Source organism: Linderina pennispora (assembly GCF_002104995.1).
Source record: "Linderina pennispora strain ATCC 12442 chromosome Unknown DL89scaffold_24, whole genome shotgun sequence".
NCBI classification, from domain to species: Eukaryota; Fungi; Kickxellomycota; class Kickxellomycetes; order Kickxellales; family Kickxellaceae; genus Linderina; species Linderina pennispora.
The window spans coordinates 68,374-96,172 of record NW_024468272.1 but is presented as its reverse complement, the minus strand read 5'-3'; the positions used below and the strand labels follow the sequence as shown (position 1 = coordinate 96,172).

Here is a 27,799-nt window from a genome sequence, read left to right as displayed (position 1 = left end):
ACAGCAGCAAAACCGGATTGCAGCAGCCCAAAGAACGATCCTGGACCCTAATAGTAACTCAGAGTGTCCTTTTTTTTTTTTCAGCCACTGGGCTGCAGCTCAATTACCAAAACTGCGCAGCACTATCTCCCACCACTTTACTACCGTTGACGGACCGGCTGGCACAAACCGCTCAGCACGAGCCGAGTCGCAACGATGGGATAGCACTGCCACCAAGATATGCGGACATACCTCAGCCAGGGCACTGGGTCTATTGAATGCTGAAGCCCGCATCTGCGAGTGCTATTGTTCCCGAACGACCAACGAACTACTGCTTCAACAGCAGATATGGTCGCACCCGCACACGATGCAAATGCGCCGATGTACCCCCACACATTAGCATATGTGAGCAGCAGATCGTTCGCTATCACGGCTAGTTGTCATCGAACGCCAACCTCACCTGGTACCAGATACATTCCGACACTCGTGACCGCCATCTGTCCACGATCTAGCAATCCTTCTGAGACGCACAGAGGCGTCTTTTGTTTGGAGATTGCCCGTATTAATTGTGACAGAACACGCTATAGAACGGGAGGACAGAGCGGTCTACTGCTACTTTTACGGCTCCCTTATCTGCGAGGAGCTCTTTGAAAGGCAGCTTTTTTGTAGCCGATCTGTATATTCGCCGTATACCCACACCAGAATTGCTATTCAGTGTCTCTAGTTGGACAGGATCAACACATGGAACAGCAGACTATTTCGGCGCATTATCAGAAAGAAAAAATCCCCGAAGATTCCCCTGTAGGACTGATAATGCCTGAGCGCCACTAGGGGCCGATAAGCGTGCAGTCGATTATGCAGGTGCGGGCTTTGACAGTGCGCAACAATTTCCTCTGCCACACATCCTCCGAGCCAGCGCCGCAGCCGGCCAACAGTGGAACCTGTTGAAAAAAAAAAGGCAGCCCACACTGTCACGCAACTGCGAGCCAGTTCAGCTCAACAAAATGGTGGGAGGGCTCTGGAGCCAGATCACCCAAGACCCAGGTACATTAGCTGTTTTGCGCTCCTCCCCATACCCCAAAGATCTGGACCACGAATCGAGGCTGCGGGTCTCGCAATCAGCATGTCGTCATGGCTGATGTTCTGGGAAGTCGATTGAGTTTACTGTACACCTGAGGATGGCGTCCAGCTGTGTATTTGGCCATTGGCAGTAGTCAGCAGGAGCTCGTCAAGGCGTGATCAGCTCACACTAATCTTATCATGTTGGGGGGAGAGCACGCTTGGCAGCTGAGCTATAACCATGCCTGCCACGAGCCTGACGCAATGTGCGACTCATTGGGCAACCGGAGTGGACGGGCTGCCATATAGGTCAGTTGACCTATGGCGACCGGCGGCTGCGCTGTGAAAGCAGAACATTTTTTCCACCGTCCAGTGCACAGCTTGTCGCATACTGTTCGGTAGGACAGGATCGACTATGACCGAATCTGTCCTCTGGCGAATCCTCGCCCCTTTACTGGAAAACGGTGGTCTTGGGCGCGCTGGCCATTGCGGATAATACCCAAAGATGGAAATGCTGGAGTCCGTTTTTGGGTGGCTCGACTATCAGCAGCAACGAAAGAGAAAAAAGGCAAAGTAGCCGAGCGTCGCAGTATAGAACACCAGGGATCCGCCGCAATGCGTGGCACATTCCTCCATGCCCTTCGCCAATACACAGCCGAAAAGGGACGGGGAGGTGGGGCCAGTGGGCAAGTGTTCTCACACGCTCTACGGCTCCCCCTTTCATATTCACTGTCTTCGATTTGGCGGAGGGCGATAAGGGGATGGAGGGGAGCACGGCCAGCCGTTTCCGATCGCGTATATAACGAGGCGTCTGCGGCCTGGTCAGCAATGCAAAGCGACAGCAGTTCTACTCCGGCAACTACAACTAGAATTCCTCGTGCTATCCGTGCTATTTCATCCGCGCATTTCTCGTACACTATTAATTTTGCTCACGCGGGTATACAGTATTGCATCCACTCTCGAACACGCTGGTTAAATAATGCATCTTCCCCGCTTCAAGACAGCAGGCTCCTCAAATGGGAATGGTGGCTGGAACCTCTCCTTTAGCGACGACAAGGGCGCCGGCGCTGTTGGGGCCAGCGACAGCAACTCGGATCTCAGCACTGTGCCCAAGCGCGCCGAGGGCCAGGCCGAGCGCAAAGGCTCGACCTTTGGCGCATTTGCGACCATCTGCTGTGTCATCATCGGATCGGGCAGTCTGCAGCTGCCGCTGACTCTTAAGCAGTCTGGCTGGATCGGACTGCTGCTCGTGATCATGTCGGGCATCATCGGCACATACACGGGCATGCTCGTCATCAAGTCGCTGTACATGATGAGCGGCAACAAGGTGCGCAACTTTAAACCAGATCGGCCAGGCAGCCTTCGGCCTCCCCGGACGTCTCATCATCTACTTTTTCCATGCCATCTACGTAATCGGTATTGTCGGCGACTACATCATCCTGTCGGGCACCAGCTTCCACACTATTGCCATGGCCGACGGCCACGACATCGGCAAGACTACCTGGATGGTTATCTGCGCTCTGGTCATGTGGCTGGCCACGATCTCCCTGAAGCAGATGTCGGAAGCCGCCATCCTCTCGCTGCTGGGCCTTTGCCACCAGCATCGTCACCATCCTCATTGCCATTATCCAGTCGTTCATGTATCCGTACAAGGGAGACGGCAACGTCCCATTCGAGCACCACAAGGCCACGCATCAGTCGGCCATCGGCAGCGGGGTTCCTCTGGCTCTGACCAGTATCTCGTTCTCGTTCTGTGCCGTAGTTGTGATGCCTGGTGTTGAGGCCAGCATGAAGAATCCGAACATGTGGAGCCGCGTTCTTGGCTCGGCCATGACGGTCGTGACAGGCACATACGTCTTTATCGCCACAGTCGGCTACTGGGCGTTCGGCGACCAGGTCGTCTCGCCCGTGCTCGACAACCTGCCGCACAACGCTGCTACCAAGGCTGCCCAGATCCTGATTGCCATGCATGTAATCTTTGCCGCGCCGGTCATGACAGCGTCGCTGTCGCTTGAGCTCGAGCTTGCCCTGGGTGTCACCAAGGAGAAGCTTGGCCGTGTCAAGGAGTTCATTGGCCGGTTCATCTTCCGCACAATCTTCTTTGGCATCATGACCGCCATTGCCATCGTGATCCCGTACTTTGGCGATATCATCTCGCTGGTCGGTGCATTCAGCACGTCGATTCTGCTGTTCATCGTGCCTGTTGCCTGCTACCTGAAGCTGCTCGGCTGGAGCCGCGTGACCTGGTACCAGCTCATTGTCGGGCGTCTGCATCATGGGTCTTGGCATCTACGTGTGCGTACTCCGGTGCCAAGGGTGCTATTGAGACCCTGCAGGAGCACATCCGCGAGGACAAAAACAACTAAGCATTCCCTATAAGCCATGTACACTAATTTTCTATCAATTTACATATACATTTGAACCTTTCGCCTACACAGCACGTCAGTCTAGAGGGTGCTAGCAAGTACTGTATTTTTTTTTTTTTTTGCAAGATCAGGCCGCTAGGCGTCGTAAGAGGCAGAGGAGGGGGTTGTCTATCGACGGCCACCCGCCGGCGGCGGTGGCGGCGGAATGAAGAATGGGTTGTCCGACGACGCTGCTGGCCGGAGTCTGTCCGGACGCAGCAGGTTTCTTCTTGAATCCAGCCATCTTGACAGTGATCTTCTGGTCGGGCTTGAGCGAAAAATCCAGCTTCGGCTCAGCGGCCAGCGCAGTGGCACCGCTGGCATTCCCAGAGCCGCCAGTCTCAGCGGGAACCAGCGATCGGCGGAAGTCCTCCAGAGCAACGTTGAAGTCGAATGCCTCAGAGCGGTCGAGGAATCCAATCCCAATGTACATTTTGCTGCCGGTGGCCTCGTCCTGCACACGCAGCACAAAGTACCGACTCGAGTCCAGCACCTTGCTCAACGGCCAGACCCTTGGGGTCGACGGGGCAGGCAGCAAACAGCTCGCCTGTGCCCTTGTCCTCGAGCCGCACCACGCACTTTTCCTCGCCGGCCAGCAGCACGCGCAGTCGGGCCTTGAATATCGGATTATCTACGTCCCATTCTGTCGCACGGTATCCGGCGTTGGCCTGCCGCGGCGGGATCTGATACACGAACACCTCCTTGGAGAGAAACAGAAGAGACTCAAACTCGCTCATTCTGCTTAGGAAAAAAAAGAAGTTATACTTTACGGCAAGTTTGCTGAAATTCAGAAAGAAAGGGAATGCAAAGAGAGGAAAGCAGTTTAGCAGGTTTGCCGGCGATCGTAGAGCCAGCGCTTTTTGGTGCTGCTCAGCAGCACAGGAAGCTTTAGGCAACAACGTTTCACGAGCTCCTCAGCTGTCCTCTTCAGCTCAGCTCTTGTTTAGACATTGTATAAGTTTTTTTTTTGCAAAAAATGGTGGATGACAAGGCGCCGAAATCAGAGTTGCGGAAGAGAGGGACGGTTGCTGCAGAAGCTGCTTCGGAGGGTAGCAAGGACGCAGAGTCGGCTGCACCGGCCACTGCGACCGGCAGCCAGCAGCCACGCAGGCAGCAACGGCAGCAGCAGCAAGAGTCGCTCTGGGACACAGTGTACGAGTTCTTGAAGACACTGGCCATCGTAATGGTCTTGTTCAACTTTGTGTCGATGCTACTTGGCGGCGGGCTGCTGAACATTGGTGGCGACCCAAGCACAGAAGCGGCCCAGAACACCACAGAACCAGCGGTTGATCAGTTCGCCAACATGACGGTAACGCCAGCCCTGGTGCCCTACTGGCGGTACGGTGACCGTATGTCGCTGGCGCTGTATGTCAACGAAGACGCCGCGTGCAGTAATGCCACGATCGAGCAGCAGTCACCTGCGTGGGAGGTCAAAGACATCCTGTATGGCGACACCGGGATCAACTACCAGGCTGATCTGGAGCTGGCGGCATCGGCAAGCGTGCAAAACAATGGCACGCTGTATGCGCACGCAGTGTTTACGCGGAATGGCTACGGCAAACACCCAAAGGAGGACAACTACGACGCTGACAACGTAGCAGTGGTAACATGGCCGCTCACTTACTACGTAAGGTACCGCAAGCCAGACCACGTCAAGAAGCTTGTCGAGTTTCCACACAAGGGCAGCGGAGTGGAGCTGACAGCCGAGGAGATTTCTGCCCGCGACCAGCAGCGCGCTTTGCGCGAGGCACGCGAATCGGAGATGGACGGCAAGCTGGTCAGCTACTGGTACCCGAACTTGACACTGGCGATTGTCGACTCGGGCATGGAGCTGTATCCGTATTCAAGCGAGCCCCCGGTGGTGCACAAGTGGATCAAGCTGGCAGATGTCCGTGGCAAGGACCCGCAGTCTCACCTGACATATATGAAGCCGATATTCTTCGTCAACGATTTCTGGCGCTTGCAGTCGCACATGTCGCTGATCAATGAGACCACCAGTGCCCTGCCTCTGCATGTGCAAGTCAGCAGTCTGTCGCTATGGAAGTTCCGGGTCTTCTGCAGCATGGACCACTCGGCCAAGCAGCAGGAGCAGGGCCTGTTTGGAGAGGATCTGGGATCATCGGGCATGGATGAGATGAAGCGCATGTTGGCCGACACCAACCCGGTGCTCCTGGCCATCACCTTCATTGTCACGCTGCTGCACTCGCTGTTCGACTTTCTGGCATTCAAAAACGACGTGCAGTTTCTGGCGCAAGAAGCAGGACACGGTGGGCGTCAGCATCCGCACCATGCTGATGAATGTGGCATTCGAGGCAGTCATTCTGCTGTATCTGTTTGACAACCGCGGCAACACCAGCTACATGATCCTGATCAGCAACACTGTCAGTGTGGTAATCGAGGGCTGGAAGGTCGTCCGTGCCGTCGACCTGCAGGCAGTCCCAGTCGGCACTTATGACTCCGAGTCGGAGGTTCGGCGTCGCGCCCAGGCCAAGGAGACTCGCAGGGAGCTGGTGCGCATCGGCGGGTATGTGGTAACCGTCAAGGCGTACGAGGCGATGACCGAGGAGGAGAGCAGCACGCGCGAGTACGACCAAATCGCATACAAGTATCTAAGTTACGTGGCCTATCCGCTGCTGCTTGTGTATGCGATCTACTCGCTGTTCACGCAGGAGCAAAGGTCGTGGTACTCGTTTGTGCTGTCGGTGCTGGTTGGGTATGTGTACACGTTTGGGTTCATGATGATGATCCCGCAGCTGTACATCAACTACCGACTAAAGTCCGTCGCGCACATGCCGTGGCGCACCTTTGCCTACAAGGCCCTGTCGACGTTCATTGATGATCTGTTTAGCTGGGTCATGAAGATGCCGTGGCTGCACCGCCTAGCGACGCTGCGCGACGATGTTGTGTTTGTTGTTTACCTGTACCAGCGCTGGATCTACCGAGTCGACCACTCGCGTGCTAATGAATACGGGCAGGTCGGCAAAGAAACCCAGGCGGAGATCAAGACAGACGCCCTGGAGAGCGATGCTGCCGAGCCCAAGAAGGACAAGTGAGCGTCATTTCTACTCAACATATTGCGTTTGTTTACATTTCCGTGCACTCTTGCCTTAAGGAAGCGCAGGATTTCAACACGGCCCGCAGCTGTAGCTGTGGCTATTTTTGCACCTGCCAGCTGTCTTTTTTTAGTTGCGATAAATGGCCTGTAGTGAAATCCACATGGATTCGCCTGCTGAGCGGCTCGGGCGCCAAAGATCAACCGGCGCGCAATGTGGTCACGCCGCGGGCGGTGCAGGCTGTTATGATTGCTTTTGTTGTTGTTGTTCTTGCGCACTCCTAATGGACTGCATCCAGATGAACACACGTACGTACGGAACACAAACTATATGCACCTCGAGCAAGTCCAAGCCCGCCCTGTGCTGGTCCGTGGCCGATTGATGGTGCTGGCATGCGGCGGTGCAGGCGCAAGAACAATGCGGACGAGACGCAGTACCGGTTTGTCGCCACACCGTATGCACCGCTGCATGATGATCTCTCAGGCCCAGTGTTCAAGCGAAAAAAATCATGCCACCTGCAACCTGTCGCCATCAAAAAATTTTATCTCAGCCTTGGGCAAACGCGCTGGAAAATTTCTATTTCTGGCAGCCAGCCCCGGCAGCCTAGCGTCGCCGCTGGGCACACAAGCTTGACGATTTCTCCTGCTGTTTTTTCTGTGGGCGATCCCAAACACATTGGATATGCAAGTTTCTATTCGCCAGGCCCGCGCTGCAGCGGATGATTATTTCTTACATGCCCACCAAAGTTGTTTACACTTAGAGCCGGGCTTCCTGCCTGAGCGCTCAGGCATCAACCGCGGGTCGCTCTCCCCCACCATCGATACCACATAGTGGCGACATTTCTGCTTCGTCAATCCCGTCAGTGCTCCTTTTTAACACCCTGTCTCGTCCGGCCAGCGGTCCCCTTTCTCTCTCCTGTTGTTTTCATCGCCCACCATATTTACATCGCCCATCAATTCCTCGCCTTATATTCTACTGTCTTTCAGAGTTAATCTCTCCGTCTCACAATTCTTTTCCGCCTGACTTCAAACTCCGCTTAGACCCTTCTCACTCCACGGCTTCAACCACAATCACAGCCTCAATTTCAACCTCAATCTCAACCACCACCACCACCACCACCAAGACATCCGCAGATAGCTTCTGTGCAAAAAGGTACAGTGTCAGACGCAGCTTTCCGGCCCGGAATCGCGGGAGTATACGAAATGGCCTGATACAACAGGCGTCGCGGTCCGAGGCAGCAAATTGAAAGTCAGCCACGCCCGCGCCCATGCCATTTTCATGGCCCGCACCCAATAAAAGCCACCCGGTGATGGGACCACAGCGGACTCGCACAAGCGGTCTTTTTATTTTTTTTCGCTGCTTGTTTCACTAGCTGGTCTCATACACTGCCCGTGTGTGATGGGGGGCTTAGAGAGGCATTGCCATGGGGTATTGTCTCGTTTGGTCCTGCGGCGAGTCCTTCGGCAAACGATGCATGCCTGCTGTTCTTCGGATCTTTTGTTGCAAATACGCGGCAGAGGAATAGTATAAATGCAGGATACTATACGTAGCCTGCTCACCCTAGCACATTGCCTGTTCCGCATTGGGCATTTGCTATTTCCCTTGTCTATGGAGATGGCAGAAAGGAGTCTTGCACTCTCTCCAGTAGGCTTTTCTTCGTTTCTGCCCTTTTCATTCATCCATTCGGGCTTCCCTTGCTCGCCCACTCACCCTCTCTTTCTCTTCTTCTTGGGGGATACCACTCACCCTCACTCTATATTTAGTCTCTGTGCTCCATTTGTTACGACCCCTTTCACGCTCTGGAAGACATCCCATTTATTCACGCCCTCCTTCCGATCCGCCTCTCCTAGCCATCCAACTTTATTTTCTAGCCTCCCTACTCGCACACACAGCGCGCACTATTGCAGCAGCAAGCAACCAATTTGCATTTACACGCCCAGCATCTCCTGTATTCCGTGCCTCTGTTCTGTTTTCTTTTTGTCATACCAAGGATATTGACCACTCGCACGTACCACAAACCTCCAATCTCCTCCCCCGAATTTCTGAAGGCAAATCCCCCACTACATTGATTCCTGTACGTCTCTGCTACTTCGTATTCAACGGCCGCAAAGCAGGAGAATCCGATTGCCTTTCAGAAACAACGAGTCCCTCTATCCAACCGCACATTACTAACTGCTGCTACCAACAAACAATAATTATTAGAAGCCCAATCCCGATGGACAACACCAACGCAAATGGCATCCCTACCGCGCTTCGGCACCTACTCAGCAAAGGTGCGATGCACACAAACCCGCAGATCGACGGTATAGTGTCCCAATTGCACACAGAGCAGATCTCGAGCTACTACAGCAAAAATGGCCAGCAGCCAGCCGACACCATCATGGGCGGGCGGACATCCCTGGAGGCTGACCCGAATGCGTCGCTGACCAGCAACAGCAGCCAGGCGACGCTCAAGGGCAGCGGCAGCAACGCATTTGGCGCGTGGCTCTCCAAGTACCACCTGCGGCCAGGAAACAGCCGCGGGTCGCTCAACTCGAACGCCAGCACAACCACAGCCTCGTCGACCATGGTGCTCGAGTCCATGGGCGCTGGCGACCAGACGCTGGCCGAGGGCGGTCCTGCCTTTGCCGCCTACATCACGAGCGTTGAGACGCGTGAGCAGTCCGGCGGCCTGCGCATGGGCAAGAAGAAGCACCTGGTCTATAAAATACTGGTCTCGGGTCGCACCGGCCAGTGGTGGGTGGCGCGTCGCTACAGCGAATTCTACGAGCTGTTCCAGGTTCTCCGCCGCCGCTTCCCAAAAAAGGCTAGTGTCTGGGGCGACCTGTTCCCGAAGCGCATGCTGCCTGGCCTCAGCGCATCGCCAGATGTCGTGATGCAGCGCCGCGAGAAGCTCAACACCTTCCTGCGCAGCGTCACCAGCGACACCGACGTCTGCCCGAGCGAGGAGCTGCAGCTGTTTCTGCACGATATATCTATCGACGACACCCAGCGCGCTGCCCAGCAGCGCATGCCCCTGCCTGACGAGTGGTCAATCAAGGCCAACCGCACAAACACCGGCCGGTCGTCGATCGAGCGCATGGTCTCGATGCCCACACTCAAGGACAGCTACATGAGCTCGCCAACCAGCCCCAATGGCTCGCTGTCACGCCCCGCCGAGCAGCAGGACAGTGTACAGCCCGGCAATTACCCGCCACTGGGCATTGACAACCCAAAGCATCCGTTTGCAACTCTCATGAACGACGCCGACGCAGCGCAGCTGCTACGCAAGGCCTCTGACCCGCAGCTCTATGTGAGCGCCGAGAAGCGGCCAGGTGCTGAGCAGTCTGCTGTGCGCAAAAAGTACGGCCTGCGCCGCAATATCCAATACATCGACGATGCCCAGACCCGCGTGCCTAGCACTGCCCAGATGCCCGACGGGAACATCGAGTTGCTAGGCCCGCGCGAGCTTGCATACGCCGGCCTCCAAGCGCAGAATATGGTCGGCTCAATGCAGTGGGCGGAGCACAGCGATGCCACTGACTCCGACTATGCGCAATACGATGGCAGTGATATCGAGATGGACACGACCCAAGACGATACGCTGACTGATGTCACTGCCCGGATAGCCAGCAGCGGCATTGCGCGTGCTGAGGGGGCCGAGCAGGTGCACCGCGAGCGCCGCTTGTCCGGTGCCATGATGGCGGACAATGTCAACACATTGATGGGCACTATTGCTAGCGCCAATGCCGAGCAGGACGTAAAGATGGCTGTCGATAAGCCCAAGAAGGTTGGCCTCGACGACTTCCATCTCCTCAGCGTCATCGGCAAGGGCAGCTATGGCAAGGTCATGCTTGCCCGCTACAAGGACACCGGCAAGGTCATGGCCATCAAGGTCATCTCCAAGTCGAAGCTGCGTGGCCGTCCCAACGAGATCCGTCGTGTAATGTCAGAGCGCCGTGTCCTGGAGCGCACTGTGCAGCACCCATTCCTAGTTGGTCTGCAGTGTGCGTTCCAGACAAAGGAGAAGCTGTACTTTTGCCTCGACTACGTCAACGGCGGCGAGCTGTTCTTCCACCTGCAGCGCGAGCGGCGCTTCGCAGAGAACCGTGCCCGGTTCTATGCTGCCGAGATCACCTCGGCGCTGGCGTACCTCCACAGCATGGACGTCGTGTACCGCGACCTGAAGCCCGAGAACTGCCTGCTGGATGCGCGCGGGCATGTGCGTATCGTCGACTTTGGGCTGGCCAAGGAGGTCGGTCCGATCGTCTGGCGCACGGAGGGGTCTGCGCTGTACTCGGTGGAGGAAGGTGGCAAGACAGCCACATTCTGCGGCACGCCAGAGTACCTGGCACCCGAGGTTCTGCTGAGACAGAGCTACGGCAAGGAGGTCGACTGGTACTGCCTCGGCGCCGTTCTCTACGAAATGCTGACTGGTCTGCCGCCATACTACGACCAGGACAATAACGTCATGTACAGGCGGATCCTGCAGGAGCCGCTGCGGTTCCCGACATCTCTGCCGCCTCCTCTGCGTGGCAATGGCACATACAGCTCAAGTAGCGGCAGCGTGCCCGGCGAAAGCATCGGGCGGCTCGCACAGGACTTTATTTACAGGATCCTCGAGCGCGATCCGAAGAAGCGCCTGGGAGCCGGCGTGTTTGGCACTGAGAACGTCAAGCGCCATGCGTTCTTCTATGGTATCGACTGGGGCAAGATCTACCGCCAAGAGTACGCGCCGCCGTTCATGCCGAACGTCAGCTCGATCTTTGACCTGAGCAACATTGACCCCGAGTTCCGCAACGAGCCGATCCCAGAGTCGATTCTAGCCGAGGGCCAGGTGGATATCCTGGCAGAGGCGGCCGAGGCTGAGCGCAAGGCTGAGCTCGAGATGCAGTCGAAGCTTGCTGCGTTCCCGCAGCAGACAAAGCAGACCGCTAATGGCATGTTTGACACGTCAAGTCAGGGGCAGGATGACAAGGTCGAGTACACCAAGGGTATGGCAAAGTCGGCTGATTCCACCAGCGATGTTGCATTCTCGGGCTTCTCCTTTGTCTCTCCGTTAGTCGATGCCGCCGACAATGAGTAGGTCCGGCATAGTCCGAAATATGCACACAAATCTCCCGCCAACCATCCATTTATACCCTTTTATCCTTTAACTCCTCTCATCACCTTACATATCTGCCACTCTTAGTCCTTAATCAGCACATACGTATTAATAATATCCCCCATCTATATCCTCACTGACACTATTAGCACTTTTATGCCTGTGGAAATGTATGCATTTGGCAAACCAAGTGTGACAAATGTGACTGTGCCAGACCCAATGGTCGGATGCATTTGCTCACGTGGCTGATGGTCCGACAGGCTATATGGTTCGGTCTGTGCAGCAGTCTTGGCTGGGATCTGATGGTGAGATGGGTATTGTTTACTTTGTGCACCTGAGCCCACTGTCCGTGTGTGCTTATCCGATCTTCCACTGTGTGCTGACGTGCAGCCTTCCAAACGGAACAGAATCGGTGAAGAGGATATTATATCTGGTAGTTTCGCTGGTCTGCCTATTTCGCTTGGAAACAACTTGGGTACAGTTGCCAAGACCAAGCTGCATGCCGAGTTGTAGACATGCAGAGATCCATGCGCCTGCACACAATGCCTGGCTGCATTGCTGTTGACTCTGCGTCCTTCTGGTCAGCAGTAGCATGTTTTGTTTGGAGGAAAGCATAATACAAAGTGCTTCAAGGGTACCGCTCTACATGGATGCGGTGTAGCTCTGTAGACACTGCCTCTTGGCATTCTGCGTTTCCGCCAGTTGCAAATCAGGGCTTGGCATTCGGTACATGCAAATTTGGAATAATTGGTTGGCCTATGACAGACTACGATGCAAGTACGAGCAGTCAGCAAGGCTACACTACAAAATGTCCATCCGAGTTCTGTTGTATGGTCCTTGTGAGGTTAATGCTATTCGCTTAGTGAGCTGCGATGACACCATTCGTCGTCCCAGATTCTGCCCTGTACAACAAAGCCCATGGGCATTTAGATAGTGGTTCCTTTAGCTGGATGCAGAACAAACTAGACTCGAACACAGACTCTTCTGCCAGTAACTTAGCATGCAATTGTTTTCTCTTCTGCATACTCCTCACTCGTTTTGGCCGAATGGCTGTCCCGAAGCTTCGCTCAATATACACCATTAGCGTGAAAAGCCCGCTCACCTGATATATCGTTATTAGTCTGACGTTGGTGACAGAACTCTACTTCTCCCAAATGTAGTATATTGCACAAAACCCGTTGCTGCATGGAACTACAACATCGTTCACAGAGGCAACAAAGCCCGACTATTCATCTGGGGCCAGCTACAATCCAAGCGAGCCTAAGCCAGCCAAACCCTGCTTCGTGTTGCTGGCGCAAAACCAGGACTGGCTTGGCATCCGCACGTTGATGCGAGAGATGGAAGACAAATTCAACGGAAGGTCTAACTATCCGTATGTGTTCCTGAATGACGAGCCCTTTGAAGAGAACTTTATGAGCATGCCTTGGTCAATGACCGAAGGCGGCTTCTTCTACGAGCGCTGGGGAGATTCCCCGGTGCACTCGATTTCCGCTGCCATGTTCCTGCAGAAGGAGGAGGTCCACTGGTTCGAGGACATCGGATACCTGCATCCTGGATGGCAGCACTGTCCCAGTGGCGACGCATGGCTCAAGAACCGCCGCACCTGCGACCCCAATGACGATGGATCTAGCGATACCATTACAAAAGGCTATTGAGGAAAGTGCACACGCGAGTGGCGGCTGCTGCCAGATACGCCCCAAGAAATCCACTGTGCAATCATATAGAAAGCATACCTACACCAGAATATTCATTTTACACTGCAGTTTTATCATTGTTGCTATAAAAATGCCTTTTCATTTAGTATCGGTAGCGTATGGTCCCAATTTATTGGCAGCTAAAATCTGTAGCTATATAGGAGTTCAAAGATGGCGTATACCGCAATTGAGCTCAGAGATTATTGATAAACTCACCAATGACTTTATACGACTTGCTAGCTTCCCGCCGATACGGAAATATGAGATGGAAGTCGTGTGGCATGTCATCATACACATCTTGCCGAACAATATCGGGCACATCAGGATTCTGGCTTCTTATCTTTTCGCACAGGGCAATATTTCCATCGAGAAGGCATTCGCAGCCGCCGGTCTGGATCAGAGTATATGGAAATCCGCTGAACGAGCCATATATAGGCGATATGAGTGGTGACTCGAGCTCTCTCTTCATCAGCTCACTCAGAGGTTGTCCAGGCGCGATCATCAGGCGCACCATAGATGCAGGTGTCTCAACAGGCATATACATGAGATAATCGAGTACAGCAGGCGCATCATGCTCATATTTGATGTGCCTTTGGTCTGTAGCAGGCGACAAAAGTACAAGGCCGGCTGGCACTGGCGCTCCGATATGGCGGAGCAGGTGAGTCAGCGAAAGGGCCAGCTGTCCACCAGCGCTGTCACCAGCAACAACGATGTTCGACGGCTTGAACCCTTGCTTGAGCAGGAAGCAGTAGGAGATGTACGCATCGAGCAGGTGTGCTGGGAAAGCATGCTCTGGCGATAGACGGTAGTTGACAGAGACAACACGAGTGCCTGATGCTTGGGAGATTTCATCCGTTATCCCCCGGTGCGTCTCAATGTTTCCTAGGATCCAGCCGCCGCCATGAAAATACAATACGATTTTCTCATCTTTCACCACAGGAACGGTATCAAGGAGATTGCCGGCGTTGGTAGCGTGGGATTCTAGCGTCTGGATAGCAGCGTTCCCCAAGATAATCTCGCACTCAAGAATTCGGGGGTCCTGGAGCGCCATATCATTCTGAGCAAGATTGGTAAGCTTCGTCCCGACTATCTCGATATCGGCAAGCTTGCTTATGTCGATCTCTACTTCCTGTGTGTTGATATTGTGACTACGGTATGTTCCCTTCTCCTTTGGCCACGCTAGTTTTTTGTCACCCCATCTGCGAACTGCAATCACAATCTTGTGAAAGTCAATGCGCTCGATGTCATCGTCATTTGTCTGATATGGAAACACGACCTTAGACAGACTGGATCCAAGATCAACTGTCAGCTGGATTGCTAGGTCCCACTTCGGCAGGCGCGGTCCATTTCGATAGTACTGATAAACCGACTTTATAACAACAGTGGTCGACACATAGCATAGTTGAGCTAACTGCAGCCATGAAAAGGCTGATAGTGCAGCACCGACATCCGCAAGTAAAGGAAAATAGCTGATGCTATGCTTAATCTTGGTCAGCACAGCCATAGATGAGATAGCGTTAGAGTAAAAGCAAAACTGCAAAGAGCAAACAAGTGGTTAAAAAGAGAAAAGAGCAGAGAAAAGAGCAGAGAAAAGAGCAGAGAAAAGAGCAGCCACTTGTGAGTCTGGCTAAGCAGGTGATGCAGTCCCTTGTGGGTATTCGGCTATTTCAACACGGAAACAAGCAACAAGTACAAATAGATACGCCACCAGTACAAAAAATAAACCGTCGAGGCGCCAATCCCAGCCCTTTGACAGAATACAGGGAGCTCTAATCAACTTGTGTGAACTGATGCTAATTGCGGAGTGTTGTAGTTTTCTGGACGATGGTTTTGGGGACGTTTGCAACAAAATTCTTCCATCTATGGTCCAATTCCTGGTCAAATGCCACTTCCCAAGCTACAACTATGCAATACAATCCGAGTCCTGCACGCCAACAACAGGAGGTCGCCTTTTTACACTTGAATGTATCTTTTGAATACATCGGCTGTATGTACTATGACTGATGTTTCTGAGGGCAGGCTATGGCGAGAAATATATATGCTCTACTAATAAATTGCGATACAAGTAGGCATAGGTGGGTCAAAACGTGTAGATATTTCAGCTTTAATTGATTTTGATAATGCGCCAAGCCACCTGCACCTTTATCAGGATATCTTAGGTTATATGTGCAATAGTCAAATGGGGTAGCCCATTTGGCCAATATACTAGGAAATACTTCATTTTTATCCCTTGGCCAGCAATGAGGCTAGGCGTAGGTGCAAAACCCAAAGGTTTTTAGTGGCTTTCACCTCCTCTGCTCTCAATTCGAGGTCAAGATTTTTGCATAGTATCGTCGCACACTGCATTGATGAACAAGAATGTGTAGCAATTAGCCACATGCTTCTCTTTGATATGGGAATATTCAGTAGACTGTGATCGGCTTGTAGCTATTCCTATAAACCTAGTGTTGTGTCTCGGGTACGATACACTTAGATAGACAACCTCCTGCAACTGTCTAGAATACGTTTACTCTCCAAGCACCTCAATGGTGTTAGCTCATAGAGTGAGGATAGTGCCTGCTGTTCGTAGTTTCCTCGCATGGTTCTGCAGCTGATTCATGAATGGTCTTTCGATAAAGTACACCTGCTAGATATGTATAAAGCATTTGACTCTTTTTAGCGGACAAAGTCCTGGCCCAGCCTGGGATACCTTTTCTGATAACAAGTATGGAAGCAGAATACATGCACGGTGAGCAGCCATGTGGTATGGCCAGCCTAAACCACACAAAATGAATGCCCTGACCTCCGGAAAATAGGCTCAGGAGGGCTTAAGGCAACTGTTTTCTCAGCAGACCGCGTACAACAGAATTGGCAGGTTTATTTGGATCAATGATACAAGGGCTTCTTTGGTGGTGGGAATTCGCCAACAATAATATCAATGTTTTCCTCTTCAACAAACTCACGGATGACCGGCACCATGTTGGACAGCAGCTGGATGTCGCACAGCTGCGGGTACCTCTTCAGGAAGCCCTTGACATAGTCTATCTCCGTCTTTTGCAGGCGCAAGTTGTGGAGGCCGATATACTGCAGCTTGGTCTTTTCCAGGATGCTACGGTCGAGCTTGAGCTCGGGCCTCTCAGCATCCTTCTCTTCATGGGTGTAGTGCGGGAAGTTGATGAGCATGCACTTCAGCTTGGGCATGACCTGCATCAGACGCTCGGGCATATCAAAGTCGACGACCAGCAGGTCGATCCTGAGGTGCTCTACTGAGATCCAGGTGAAGCTCTCGGGCTTGAGAGAGTAGTTGACTGTCAGCTTCTTGATGTTCGCGGGGTGGAGGTACATCTCGTCGAGCCCGCCCTCGTAGTCATCCCGGTAGTTGTACCTGACATCGCTGATTTGTAACACGAGCTCCTCGGTGCACTGGTAGATTATCGGCGGGATGGTGACAATATGCGAGCTGTTCTCCTCGATATACAGCTTGCGCAGTTTGCTGTGGATGAATGGGACAAGCACGGTGTGGTAGACGCTCAGAATGTTGTTGAGATGCACCTCCTTGATCTTTGGGAAGCTGAGCTGCATCATATTTGTGCTTTCGGGCATCTCCGAGGTCATCCAAATTGACCCAGCCTGCGTCAGACGCAGGGTCTCGAGGTTGGTGAACTCGATCACGTTCTCCTCCTGCTGCTGAAAGTACGACCAGATGAAGTCGCTACGGGCGCCATAGATTTGAACGTGACGGAGCGGCCTCGGGTTGATGCGTGGGAAGTTGTGGTAGCTCTTGACAAACACCGGGTCGATGCGCACGCGCGTCAGTTCCGGTGAGTAACTGAGCGGGTAAGTGATGGGCAGCACATGGTCGAGGCCCAGCGAGCGCAGCTTTGGCAGATACTGGTAGATCATGGCTAGCAGGATGAAGACGAACTGCTTGTTGTTGTGGATCATGTTTGGGTAACGGATATCCTTAATGTTGGGCATCTTGTCGTACACCATGTCGACGAAAACCTGCACGTCGTCCGGGCACACAAAGTTCATGCCCTCGCTCAGATGCCCGACAAACCGCATGGTCTCGATATTCGGCCAGTCGACAAAGTTCGCGCCTGTCAGCGGCAGCAGGTACGCCAGCTGGTTGAAGTCGTACCCGTAGTGGCCGCGCATCACCAGCTCGGTCGTCAGGTCCATGCGGCCAGAGCTCACCAGGATGCCTGCGTTCGTGCGCCATTTGAAGTGGTCCTGGTACGCCAGCACATAGTTGTCGCGCTGCAGCATCCGGCGGCGTCGGCGCTCCTGCCGGCGATACCGGCGCTCCTCTGGGTCCTCGTCAGAGTCCGCGGAGGAGTCGTCGTCGGAAGCGGGCTCTGGCTCCGGCAGCCGCGGGTCGTAGAACTCAAAGACCAGCGAGCGGTAGAGCGTCGGCAGAAGGAAGGCGCGCCAGCGCTGGCACACAGACGCAGACCAGATAGTGAGGCGGGTGCGTTCAAGCTCGTTCTTCTCCCTCACGAGGAGGACTTTGAGCTCGAAGAGGATCTTGTCGATGAGTTTGCCCTGGCCCATGTCATTGATACAGCCCTGTGGCTCAACCATGGCTGAAGAGAGAGTTCGGGAGTATACTAAATACAATGAAAAAAACTGATATGTGAAAGGAAAGACAAAGAATAGAGCGTGGAATTCACAGTCGAATTATTCTCGGCAGGAAAGAGAAGGGGGCTGTCAAAGGAGGCTGAGGAAGAGCAGCTCTTGACAGCGTATGCAATCCGTAGGCATCAGGTGCATTGCCCAGCCCAGGAGGAAAAGGAGGAGGGGAAGAATGCCGATCCCCTTTTCAGCAGAGAGGAAAAAGCCTGAATGTAATAGGAACGAGTGCACGTCACCACCCATATATGTGGTAATCCACACATACACCCGTGATCACTGATCAAACAGCCACACTTAAATAAGTCGGCGCCACCGGAAGAAGGCCAGCGCAAAGATGACAAACGTGGCCATGCACCCGCAGATAATACCAAAGTACAGCAGGTCGTCGCGATCCTGGCCGGGCACCTTGACATTCTGCCCCCACAGGCCGGCAACCAAATTGAGGGGCAGAAAGATACCGGCCAGGATAGCAGCCTGCGTGGCCAGGCCATTGGTGGTATTTGACGCGTTGGTCAGCTCCAGGTTGATCCTGGCCAGGTAGTTGCCATGGGCGCGTGCCAGAATGCGCTCGCAGTGATGCACCGACGCCGTCAGCGCCAGCAGATGGTCGTGGACGTCAGCCAGATATTTGGCAACATCCGGTGCATGCTCGTCATGGCGGCCACGCACAGGCTTCCTATCCCAGCCATAGATATCGCCTTCTTCCTCGTCGCTGGTCATCAGCTGACTGTGTGTGTCATCGTCAATGCGGAGGCGTGGCACGTGCCGTTTCGCCTGCACGCGACGCTCTATGGCGCCCAGAACCTCAGCCTTGCCGTGCAGGAGCCGCACCAGCCAGAGTGCATGGCGGCGCTCAATGCCGATGCGCTTCAGGATGTCGTCATGGTCAGCCTCGGCCAGGATCAGCACCAGCTCGTCCACTGCATCCACCTCGAGCTCCAGCATGCGCGTCGTCGGCACTAATGTGTCGGTGATATCGTCAAGGAGCAGGTAGGCGATATAGTCGGGTGTCAGCTTGACGGTGTCCTCGTCCAGCAGCAGCCGCGCAATTGTGTTGCGTACATGTGGCAGCCGGCGCCGGTGCAGCGTGATAATGCCGCGGGTCAGCACAATTGAGTAGAATGGGATGGGCTCGTCCAGGATGTCGTCGTCGCGCGCGGGCTCGTCGGCTGATGGCGAGGGGATCATGATTTCAGGCACAGGCATATTGGGGTCGGCTGGGCGCTTGAGCCACTGGCGGATGCGGTATCGCAGGCCCTCTTCACCAGCCTTTTGCTTGTCACCCTCAGTATTAATTTCCGCAGACTGCATGGTGTCGAGCGGCACATCTTCCTGCGCCCACGGCTCGTCATTGTAAGCAGCTATGGATGTGTGGTAGCAGATGATATCGTAGTGCTTGAATGACTTGAAGCTGTCCTGCACCAGCGCATCGTCTTTCATCAGAAGCAGCTCCTCAGTGGTGAGCGGATGCAGGTCGAAGATGCGTGAAACTGCTATGATTTCAGAGTCTACAGGGTCGACGATATCGAGCCAGAATAGATTTGCACACCCATCGTCTTCGGGCAGCTTCGGGGCGTCGTACGAGCCAGCCGACGGCGACCTCCCCCTGCCCAGCGCATCGTTCGGATGCAGCAGGCTATTCGAGACGGTGACCGTAGGCATGCCGATTTTCTCATCGACCTTGCTTACTTCGCCGGTCGCCTGGCGCATCAAGTCATCCAGGCCACTCTCGTTATCGGTCTGCAATGACTGCACGTCGGCGGCACGCACAGTGCCAGTGCGTGGCGAGTAGAATGTGAAGCGGTAGCTTCTGTTGTTCCATATCTCGTCGTTTTCACGCAACAAAACCTGCGCCAAGGGGCCGTTTTCATCGTCGTCAGAGTCGTCGGAATCCGAGGTGCTCAGTATGGAGGCGCGGCGCGACTCTGATGGCTTGTAGCTGATGTCCACGGAGAGCACTGAGGCATTCGAGTGCCGCGTGATCGAATTCGCTGGCGGGTTCCAGGAGCTGAACGACCGGTTCTGCCATCGCCCAAGCCGGTACTTGCGGTGCTGACGGCTCTGTCTTTTCACCTTGCCAGTGGCCGACCATTGCTGGAGCGCGTCCAAGTCGACGGTCCCGCGGTGGCCGGCCTGCGGGGGAGGATTGAGCACGGCGCGGTGCGGAAACACAGGGGGATCTGAAGAACGTTGCATCTGGTAGTAGCAGCAGAGCAGATGAAATTAATTAAAAGCCAGGACCGGGGGTCGTTAACAGGACTGTATTTTCTCGGAAGGTGATATGAGCGCGAGGCTGGAATGGAGGGAAAAAAAAAATAATCGGGGCAGTTCAAGAAGACGCAAAACAGGAGCCAGGAACATTCCGCGCAGGACGGTTTCTTGTTTTTGCACGCTCTTGGCAATGGCCCAATTAGATTTGCCCACAGCTCTGATCCCATGCCGCCAGCCTCCATAAACACGGTCAAGCACACCGGCGCAGACTCTGAGGATTTCCCACTTTGTCTCTGCATCCAACTGTTTTTCTATTATTGTAGACAAAGGAATATGCTGTCATCCAAGAGACTTATAGCACTGGCCAAGCTGCTTGGCGTGATAGGCGTATTTGGCTTGATTCTGCATATGGGCACGGTCCTGTATGCGTCGCGCGAGCCGCGCGGGCTGGTCAACCCGGGGGCCAGCGACGACAGCTACGAGGGCTGGACCGGCAAGTTCAGCAGAAACAGCACAAAGGACAGCATTTACGCGCCGAACGGGCAGAAGCCGGTGCGCGCGGCACTGGTGGCGCTGGTGCGCAACGAGGACCTGTACGACATGCGCAAGAGCGTGCGGGAGCTGGAGGACCGGTGGAACCACAAGTACAACTACCCGTACATATTCCTGAACGACAAGCCGTTTACCGAAAAGTTCAAGCAGGGGATCCGGGATCTGACGAAGGCCAAGGTGGAGTTTGGGACACTGGAAGAAGGCACGTGGGGGTATCCGGCGTGGATCGACCAGCAGCGGGCGAAGGAGGAGCGGGAGAAAGCAGACTACATCAAGGGGGGTAGCGAGTCGTACCGGTTCATGTGTCGGTTCCAGAGCGGGTTCATCCACAAGCACCCGCTGCTGCGGGACCTGGAGTTCTACTGGCGGATTGAGCCCGAGGTGCACTACTATTGTGATATCAACTACGACCCGTTCGTGTACATGAAGAAGCACGGGTTCAAGTACGGGTGGAATATTGCGCCGGATGAGTACGAGCCGACGGTACGCACGCTGTGGAAAACAACGGTGGACTTTATGAAGGAGAACCCGCAGTACGTGGCGGACAAGAATATTCTGGACTGGGTGCGCAACAAGGACAATACGTATACCAAGTGCCACTTCTGGTCGAACTTTGAGATTGTGGATCTGTCGTTCTACCGCAGCGAGGCGTACCAGGCGTACTTTGACTATCTGGATCGCGCTGGCGGGTTCTTCTACGAGCGGTGGGGCGATGCGCCGATCCACTCGATTGCGGTGGCGATGTTTCTGCAAAAGTCGCAGGTGCACTACTTTGAGGATATCGGGTACTACCACCCGGCGATGTCGCACTGCCCGAAAGGGTCCAAGGAGGGGGGCTCGTGTGTGTGTGATCCGGGGGAGGGCTGGGCGAACGACTTTACGTGCGCCAAGCGGTGGAGGGCCATTTCGTAGAAAGCGCTAGCTGTTTGAGTGAGATGCGGGCAATAAAAACTGTACTCGTCGTAATCCATAATAACTGTCAAGACACGTGTGGGATGAAGAGGGCATGAGTAGGAGGTACCACGTCACTACCTAGCCAGCCTTTTCCAACCACCTCTACATATCGTTGCATTTCTGATGAATTCATACAACGCAACAGACCCGTACGGCAGCATGGGGGCGATGTCGGACACGGACCTGACACAGGGCAGCCAGCTCAGCGAGCCGCTGGCAGACCGGCGGATCCTGGTGATGGGGATGCCGCGCAGCGGCAAGACATGTATCATGCAGCTGATTTTTGAGGACAAGAACCCGTATGACCTGATGGACCAGCTGATTCCGCCGACGATGGTGCGGACAGCCTACGATATGATTTCGGGGATCACAGTATACGACTTCCCTGGAATCGAGGACCTGGCCGACGTGGGCGGGCCGGACCCCGAGATATTCGTGGGCCCAAACACATCGCTGGTGTACGTGATTGACGCGCAGAACGAGGCGGGCAAGTCGCTAGCGGAGCTCCTGGCGCTGATCCGCGTGGCATTGGCGGCGAACCCGGCGCTGCCGGTGAATGTGTTTATCCACAAGATCGACGGGCTGAGCGAGGAGCTGAAGATGGAGACGCAGCAGGGGATCCAGCAGCGGGTGCTGAAGAACATGGGGTTTGAGAGCCTGGACTCGTCGAACGTGCAGTTTTTCCTGACCACGGTGTTCACGGAGACGATCCGCGAGGCCATGAGCCGCGTGTCGCTGCGGATGGTGCCGCGGTGCGACTACCTGGAGAGCCTTCTGAACTCGTTCTGCTCAAAGTCGAGCCTCGATAAGGTGTTTCTGCTGGACGTGCGCTCCAAAATCTACCTGGCAACCGACTCGTCGCCGACCGACCCGCAGCTGTACCAGTTTGCGTGCAAGACCATCGATACGATTGGCGACATTTCGATGCTGTGTGCGGGGCTCGGACCGGAGCGCGACGACGAGGTGGTGATGCAGCGCACGGTGGTGACCATGGACACGAACATGCGGCTGTTCATGTACCAGGTCAATCTGGAGCTGTCGCTGCTGTGCCTGGGGCCGTCAGCGGTGGTCAAGCAGCAGAGTCTACTCGAGTTCAATGCGGCCAAGGTGGCCAAGGCTATCCGGCAGATTCTGCAGTAAACAGTACTATTTACAAAAACTTCTTATCACATGTGGTGGATGTGCGCCAGGTGCTTGGCGAGGTCGGCCTGGCGCTTGAACTGGAATGGACACCCTGCAATGGGGCACATGTAGGTGCGCCCGGAGATCTCGGGGTTGCTGTATGCGGCGCCAGTCAGCACGTCAACCAGGCTAGCGGGCGTGCGCGGTGCCTTTTTCGGCTCGTCTTTCGGCCCGTCGCCATGCGCCTTGGCGACATGGTTGTGTAGCGAGTGCTTGTAGACATACGACTTGTTGCATCCCGGGTGTGTGCAGACAAAGCGCGCGCGGCCCAAGTGCACAGCGGATACATGTGCGTTCAGCCCCTTTGCGTCGCTGTAGAGCCGCCCACACTCGTCGTACGGGCACACCAGCACCGACGTATCGCCATGGCATTTGCGCATATGGGCTGTCAGCTGGTGCCGCTTCTTGAACTCCTCATGGCACTCAGCGCAGGCAATCGGCTCCGGCTTGTGTGACTTCATATGTGTCTGCAGCGCCGACCACGTCGCAAACGTCTGCGTACAGGCACCTACCGCGCACCGATACGTGTCTTGTGTCGAGTGCTTCATCCGGTGCCGCTTCAGCTGCGACGGGTGCATGTAGCCATGGCCACACTCGCTGCACTTGTAGGGCGGCTCGCCCGTATGCTTGCTTGTGTGGACATGAAGCTGGCTCTTCTTGGCAAACGCCATTGGGCAGGAGGTGCAGGCGAAGGGCTTGGGTGTTTCGTGGGTTCGCATGTGTCGCTTCAGATGCTGGTTGGTCGCGAAGCCCTTGGGGCAGAGCGAGCACTGGTACTTGTGGCGGAGCGCCGGTGAGTGCGTGCGGGTGTGGACAGCCAGGTGCGTGTCGCGCAAGTATGTCTTGGTGCAGCCCGGGAAGGGGCAGGCGTAGGGGCGGGCGCCGGTATGCATGTGGCTGTGCTCCTCTAGCTTGCATGGCCGCGTAAACGCCTTGCCGCACTCGTCGCACACATAGTTCTTTGCCCGTGAGCTGGTCGATGCCGGGGACATCGGCACGCACTCGTCCTTCGCCTGCTCCACGATCCCTGCCAGCGTCAACGAGCTCGCTTCCTGCTCAGCGCTGCTATCAAGCCGCAGGCGCTTCGCGCTTTGCCCGTCCATTTCCTCTCCCGAATTTGGAGTTTGCATTTGCAAAAAAAAAAAAAAACAAATAAATTGAGCTGTGCAGTAGAGGCCAGAAAAAAATAAATAAAACCAGGAACCTAAAAAAAACCCCTATACCCGCCTGCCCATGGACTTGCGCGCGGTCTGCTTGAGCGGTGGTTTTGTTGGTACGTTATTCGCTTCCCTGCTGCGCTGAGCTGTGGCAGGCGGCGGCTTCGACGTGCTCGCCACAGCCGGCTTCTGCATGGCCGCACGGGAACGCGCCAGCTCCTTGCGCTGCTGCGTGCCCTTGATCCGCGCCATCTTGTCGACCTCGGGCGTCAGCTCCGGCTTCGCCCGCCGCTTCAGCCGCTTTGGCTTGCTCACCTGCAGCGCATCCCGGTCGAAATACCGCATTGTTGGGTTGCTTGTTATGTGGTCGCGCCAGTACTGCGCTAGCCCCTCCGGGCTGTCTGCCAGGCTGGAGCTGGGCTCCCAGGTGTGGGCGCCGTCGGCCCACGCAACCTTGTATTCGACCGCGTCGCCTACCACCCGGTGCTGGATGATCACCGAGGCGTCTTGTATGTCACTCGTCATTGGAGGCTCTGTAATTGCTGGCATTAGTCCAAATAACATTAGACTGAAGGAAAGAGAGCTTGGCGGACACAGGTTTGTATTTTCCAGCCTCACCCATACATACGCGTCTGGCTCGCATCTCGCGCCGCCACTGCAGGCGCTGTGGGTATTGCGGGCAAACTCGGATATAAAATTTCTGCTCTAAACACCATGGCTGATCCAAACAAGCACGCTACACCGACCGCCCAGAACGACGGCGACGACGACGAGTGGGACAAGCGCATTAAGCGCACCGGCTGCTTCGAGCAGAACGAGCGCCTGCTGATCTGCCACGCCGACACCGGCGACTGGCGCCAATGCGCCAAGGAAATGCTGGCCTTCAAGAAATGCATGCAGCGCTTCCAGCACCAGAATTAAATCAAGCGAAGAAAATTTTTCCTCAGCCGCCCCTGCCTATAAATTTGCGAAATGCCTCTTGCCGGCTTTTGCTTCTCCTTGGGAATACTTTTTGGAAGAACCGCTTATTTTTACACTTTATCGAAGCCTCACACACAAAGTCAGCAGCGGCCTCACCGGCCGATGTCTACTTATCTCTTGGCTTTGGGTGAAAGTCCCCGGACCCTGGGCAGAAAGTGCCGCCTGTAATTAGGTAATTGACGCCCCTCCTGTTTTACTAACCGCTATGCCTATAGATTCCGCGTTCAGCGCTCCTCCGGGGTTCGCTCTGGGAAGCAAAGATGCCTTGGCGGAGCTTCAGTGGGCGCTGTTCGCACCAATCTGGCAGAGGGTTTTTGGGATCGGGCGTCCTGTTCGTCATAGCACAGTTATGCGGTTGGCTATCCATCTGGGTAGCTACCTCAACGGGGCTCACTTCTCCAGGTATTCCCCACCCCCTCTTCTCATCTACTTTTCAGAATATGCGTGAAAACCTGGGAATGGTATTTTTGCGGATGATGTTCAAATGAATCTCTTCACCGGAGCCGTCTCTGACAGGACGGCGTTCATGACCGATGAAAATTCTATCACGGTTTTAGACTGACGCTTATACCTCCCGCCCTTGTCTTTCATGCATATCTCTTTATGGTAAACCGAGAAAAACACCACCATTCATCTACTCGCATTAGGCAACAAAATCTTTCATCCCTCACTAGCTCTTTTACGTTTTCATGTACCAATAAATTCTGTCATGTTTCACGTTCAAAAAATAAAGAGCAGGTTTACTTGGGAATCGCAGAGTATGGCGGCGGCTGCTGCTGGTTGTCCGTGGCCGGCGCCGACGGACCAGCCACAGGCGTCCGCTCATGGCTAATAACCACCACGTGGTGGTGGTGCGAGTAGTCGGAGTCGTCCACCAGCATTTCGTACTCGTCTGCCGGGTACTTGCAGATCAGGTACCACGCGTGAATTAGACCCGGAATGTACCCCAGCATTGTCAGACCAATGTTTATGAGGAAGTCCGCCCCGCACCCGCGCCGCAGCAGCGCGCCCAGTGGAGGGAATATCACGCTCAGGAGAATTAGAAGAAAGTCGGGGCAAGAGCACATTTCACTGAAAAATAAAAACGAATTGCAAAAGAGTGGAGTAGAGGAATATCGCAAGGTGCGCAAAGACGCAGCTTCTCCTTTTTTTGCTTGGCACACAGCCGGTTTGCGGCCAGAATGGTGCATATCTCGTGATCATCATCGCATAAATGGGCTATTCGCTAACCACCAGACTGCCCACCACTCGGTGGTTGGGCCGACCAGCTAAGCCCGGCGCGCAGTCGGGGTAGAAGACACTATTCATCTGGATATTTATAGTCTAGCAGCTCACAGACAGGAGCAGATGTGAGCTGTCTGGCCAAAGGGAACAGCATGCTGCTGGGTATGGCTTCCTCTTAGAAGGAGGTTTCTTTAGTCCTGTACCTATGGAAGAAAGGCTGGAAAGAGAAACGGGTGCTAATTATTTTGCAATGTGAGGTTTAGAGGATGCTGGAGAGAGCAACAAAGGGCTTGGAGAGCAGGTTGTGTTGCTACATATGCCACTTCAGTCACACCCTAGCAGTGCCAGAACAGCTATGATCTAAGGGGCATTTATGCTCATAGTTTATTGTAACTAGACTTCTGTGTGCAAATATATCACTCTGCTTTTACCCCAAGACTTGGGTATTGGCAATAATTCTGAAATCAAGAAAACTGTCTGGTTCTTCAGTTCTGGCACTGTCAGCTATAGGCTTCTATTGACATATTGGCCAGAGGTCAGAAGAGCAATAAGAAGGGTTAGAAAAAGCTATGAATGCCTTAGCATTCAGACCCTGGATATTGTATATTCAACTTGAATTCTATAATTAGATTTATAGAGCATGTGCATACCATTGTGCTGATGCTATATAAATGAGTATATGGCTATGCTATCAAGGGTTCTATAGTTTCTCAACCAACACCAGCTTAGTACTGGGGGCTTATCATATAGCTAGTAGTTGAACAGGTTAATACTTGATCTATAGCCTCATCCCTACAATTGTAAATAGTAGGTTCTCTTTCCAGTATCTTTTGAAACACCAATGCAGCCAAACTAAAATGCATTTACCTGATTATGTTTATAGCATGCTGTATAACTATCTAGATGTCTATTTCTGGTATACTTAATCCAAGGCATCAAGACATATCCATTTATATCACTTTGCTCATTACTTTGCCTATTTGCATCTCACATAGGAATATACTAGCAATTAAAATAGCTTATCCCCAGCCAATATCTCTTTATTCCTCTTGCTCCTAAATTCTCAATTCCTCCTAACTATTTGCTATTCCATATACTATAAAATTAATATAAATTTATAAGGCACTGCCTCTGCTCATATAGACTGTTACTATAGTGTTAGTTGTTAAGTTTTTTTTTTTTTTTTTTCAGTATACTCTAGCTGAATCAAAGAAGCTGCCTAAAATAAAAGTATATAAAATTAGCTATAGGAGGCCATTCATAAATATAAAAGTTTAAAGAAACTAAATATCTATTATCAGAATAACCAATTAACAAATAATAAATCAATTACTAGCAGTAGATAAATATTTTAAAATACAGAATGTTTACCACTGGCCAAAAAGATTCAAGCAACTAGATTAACAAATAAACAAAGATGCCAAATATGGTGCTTCTACGAAACCCCCTTCGGCATCCTGAAAAATTTCAGTTGATTTCTCAGGACACAGCCTGTATCTCAGTAGAAGCATATTAATTGTGTATCAACTGAAATTTTTCAGGATGCCAAAGGGGGTTTTGTAGAAGCACCATATTTGGCATCTTTGTTTATTTGTTAATTTAGTTGCTAGAATCTTTTTGGCCATTGCTAAACATTCTGTATTTTAAAATA

At 53.7% G+C, this 27,799-nt stretch overlaps 14 protein-coding genes across 14 annotated transcripts; 7 read left to right on the top strand and 7 right to left on the bottom strand.

Annotated features, from left to right (window-relative positions):
* Positions 1 to 2,017: 2,017 nt before the first annotated feature.
* On the top strand, positions 2,018 to 3,404 carry DL89DRAFT_296075 (uncharacterized protein; the record flags this gene model as incomplete). Its single annotated transcript, XM_040890714.1, has 4 exons — positions 2,018 to 2,365; positions 2,394 to 2,596; positions 2,640 to 3,297; positions 3,354 to 3,404. 4 exons carry the CDS (start codon positions 2,018 to 2,020, stop codon positions 3,402 to 3,404), a joined length of 1,260 nt encoding a protein of 419 aa, XP_040739761.1.
* A 127-nt stretch (positions 3,405 to 3,531) lies between these two features.
* Positions 3,532 to 4,180, bottom strand: DL89DRAFT_260907 (adaptin ear-binding coat-associated protein 1 NECAP-1; the record flags this gene model as incomplete). The annotated part of the gene is made up of 2 exons (XM_040885826.1): positions 3,532 to 3,897; positions 3,920 to 4,180. 2 exons carry the CDS (start codon positions 4,178 to 4,180, stop codon positions 3,532 to 3,534), a joined length of 627 nt encoding a protein of 208 aa, XP_040739760.1.
* A 566-nt stretch (positions 4,181 to 4,746) lies between these two features.
* Positions 4,747 to 6,721, top strand: DL89DRAFT_310736 (cleft lip and palate transmembrane 1; the record flags this gene model as incomplete). Its single annotated transcript, XM_040890969.1, is given in 3 exon segments — positions 4,747 to 5,679; positions 5,699 to 5,884; positions 5,987 to 6,721. The coding sequence occupies 3 exon segments, from the start codon at positions 4,747 to 4,749 to the stop codon at positions 6,494 to 6,496; spliced, it is 1,629 nt and encodes a 542-aa protein (XP_040739759.1). The 3' UTR covers positions 6,497 to 6,721.
* Positions 6,722 to 10,241: 3,520 nt separating this feature from the next.
* DL89DRAFT_227475 (Pkinase-domain-containing protein) lies at positions 10,242 to 11,561 on the top strand (the record flags this gene model as incomplete). Its single annotated transcript, XM_040884860.1, has 2 exons — positions 10,242 to 10,978; positions 11,042 to 11,561. 2 exons carry the CDS (start codon positions 10,242 to 10,244, stop codon positions 11,559 to 11,561), a joined length of 1,257 nt encoding a protein of 418 aa, XP_040739758.1.
* Positions 11,562 to 12,916: 1,355 nt separating this feature from the next.
* On the top strand, positions 12,917 to 13,308 carry DL89DRAFT_310734 (uncharacterized protein; the record flags this gene model as incomplete). Its single annotated transcript, XM_040890968.1, has 1 exon — positions 12,917 to 13,308. One exon carries the CDS (start codon positions 12,917 to 12,919, stop codon positions 13,232 to 13,234), a length of 318 nt encoding a protein of 105 aa, XP_040739757.1. The 3' UTR covers positions 13,235 to 13,308.
* A 74-nt stretch (positions 13,309 to 13,382) lies between these two features.
* Positions 13,383 to 14,881, bottom strand: DL89DRAFT_270810 (uncharacterized protein). Its single transcript, XM_040888831.1, has one exon. The coding sequence runs from the start codon at positions 14,775 to 14,777 to the stop codon at positions 13,467 to 13,469; it is 1,311 nt and encodes a 436-aa protein (XP_040739756.1). The 5' UTR covers positions 14,778 to 14,881; the 3' UTR covers positions 13,383 to 13,466.
* A 1,044-nt stretch (positions 14,882 to 15,925) lies between these two features.
* Positions 15,926 to 18,008, bottom strand: DL89DRAFT_98966 (uncharacterized protein). Its single transcript, XM_040892318.1, has one exon. The coding sequence runs from the start codon at positions 17,834 to 17,836 to the stop codon at positions 16,139 to 16,141; it is 1,698 nt and encodes a 565-aa protein (XP_040739755.1). The 5' UTR covers positions 17,837 to 18,008; the 3' UTR covers positions 15,926 to 16,138.
* Positions 18,009 to 18,181: 173 nt separating this feature from the next.
* On the bottom strand, positions 18,182 to 19,549 carry DL89DRAFT_227466 (uncharacterized protein; the record flags this gene model as incomplete). The annotated part of the gene is made up of 3 exons (XM_040884857.1): positions 18,182 to 18,535; positions 18,650 to 19,018; positions 19,214 to 19,549. The coding sequence occupies 3 exons, from the start codon at positions 19,547 to 19,549 to the stop codon at positions 18,182 to 18,184; spliced, it is 1,059 nt and encodes a 352-aa protein (XP_040739754.1).
* An 894-nt stretch (positions 19,550 to 20,443) lies between these two features.
* Positions 20,444 to 21,562, top strand: DL89DRAFT_250136 (glycosyl transferase; the record flags this gene model as incomplete). Its single annotated transcript, XM_040885174.1, has 1 exon — positions 20,444 to 21,562. The coding sequence occupies exon 1, from the start codon at positions 20,507 to 20,509 to the stop codon at positions 21,560 to 21,562; it is 1,056 nt and encodes a 351-aa protein (XP_040739753.1). The 5' UTR covers positions 20,444 to 20,506.
* Positions 21,563 to 21,772: 210 nt separating this feature from the next.
* DL89DRAFT_227447 (Gtr1/RagA G protein Gtr2) lies at positions 21,773 to 22,744 on the top strand (the record flags this gene model as incomplete). The annotated part of the gene is made up of 1 exon (XM_040884856.1): positions 21,773 to 22,744. One exon carries the CDS (start codon positions 21,773 to 21,775, stop codon positions 22,742 to 22,744), a length of 972 nt encoding a protein of 323 aa, XP_040739752.1.
* Positions 22,745 to 22,779: 35 nt separating this feature from the next.
* On the bottom strand, positions 22,780 to 23,727 carry DL89DRAFT_201972 (uncharacterized protein; the record flags this gene model as incomplete). Its single annotated transcript, XM_040883990.1, has 1 exon — positions 22,780 to 23,727. A coding segment is annotated over one exon (948 nt), but the record flags the coding sequence as incomplete, so codon positions are not given.
* A 194-nt stretch (positions 23,728 to 23,921) lies between these two features.
* Positions 23,922 to 24,701, bottom strand: DL89DRAFT_270806 (uncharacterized protein). The gene has a single exon (XM_040888830.1). The coding sequence runs from the start codon at positions 24,466 to 24,468 to the stop codon at positions 24,004 to 24,006; it is 465 nt and encodes a 154-aa protein (XP_040739750.1). The 5' UTR covers positions 24,469 to 24,701; the 3' UTR covers positions 23,922 to 24,003.
* On the top strand, positions 24,658 to 24,864 carry DL89DRAFT_227473 (uncharacterized protein; the record flags this gene model as incomplete). The annotated part of the gene is made up of 1 exon (XM_040884859.1): positions 24,658 to 24,864. The coding sequence occupies one exon, from the start codon at positions 24,658 to 24,660 to the stop codon at positions 24,862 to 24,864; it is 207 nt and encodes a 68-aa protein (XP_040739749.1).
* A 959-nt stretch (positions 24,865 to 25,823) lies between these two features.
* DL89DRAFT_218663 (putative cation transport-related protein) lies at positions 25,824 to 25,985 on the bottom strand (the record flags this gene model as incomplete). The annotated part of the gene is made up of 1 exon (XM_040884354.1): positions 25,824 to 25,985. A coding segment is annotated over one exon (162 nt), but the record flags the coding sequence as incomplete, so codon positions are not given.
* Between the last annotated feature and the right edge of the window lie 1,814 nt (positions 25,986 to 27,799).

What these genes read in the sequence shown, in the direction of transcription:
- DL89DRAFT_270806 (XM_040888830.1), bottom strand. Translation starts at nt 24,468, where the DNA reads ATGACGAGTGACATACAAGACGCCTCGGTGATCATCCAGCACCGGGTG.
- DL89DRAFT_98966 (XM_040892318.1), bottom strand. Translation starts at nt 17,836, where the DNA reads ATGGTTGAGCCACAGGGCTGTATCAATGACATGGGCCAGGGCAAACTC.
- DL89DRAFT_270810 (XM_040888831.1), bottom strand. Translation starts at nt 14,777, where the DNA reads ATGGCTGTGCTGACCAAGATTAAGCATAGCATCAGCTATTTTCCTTTA.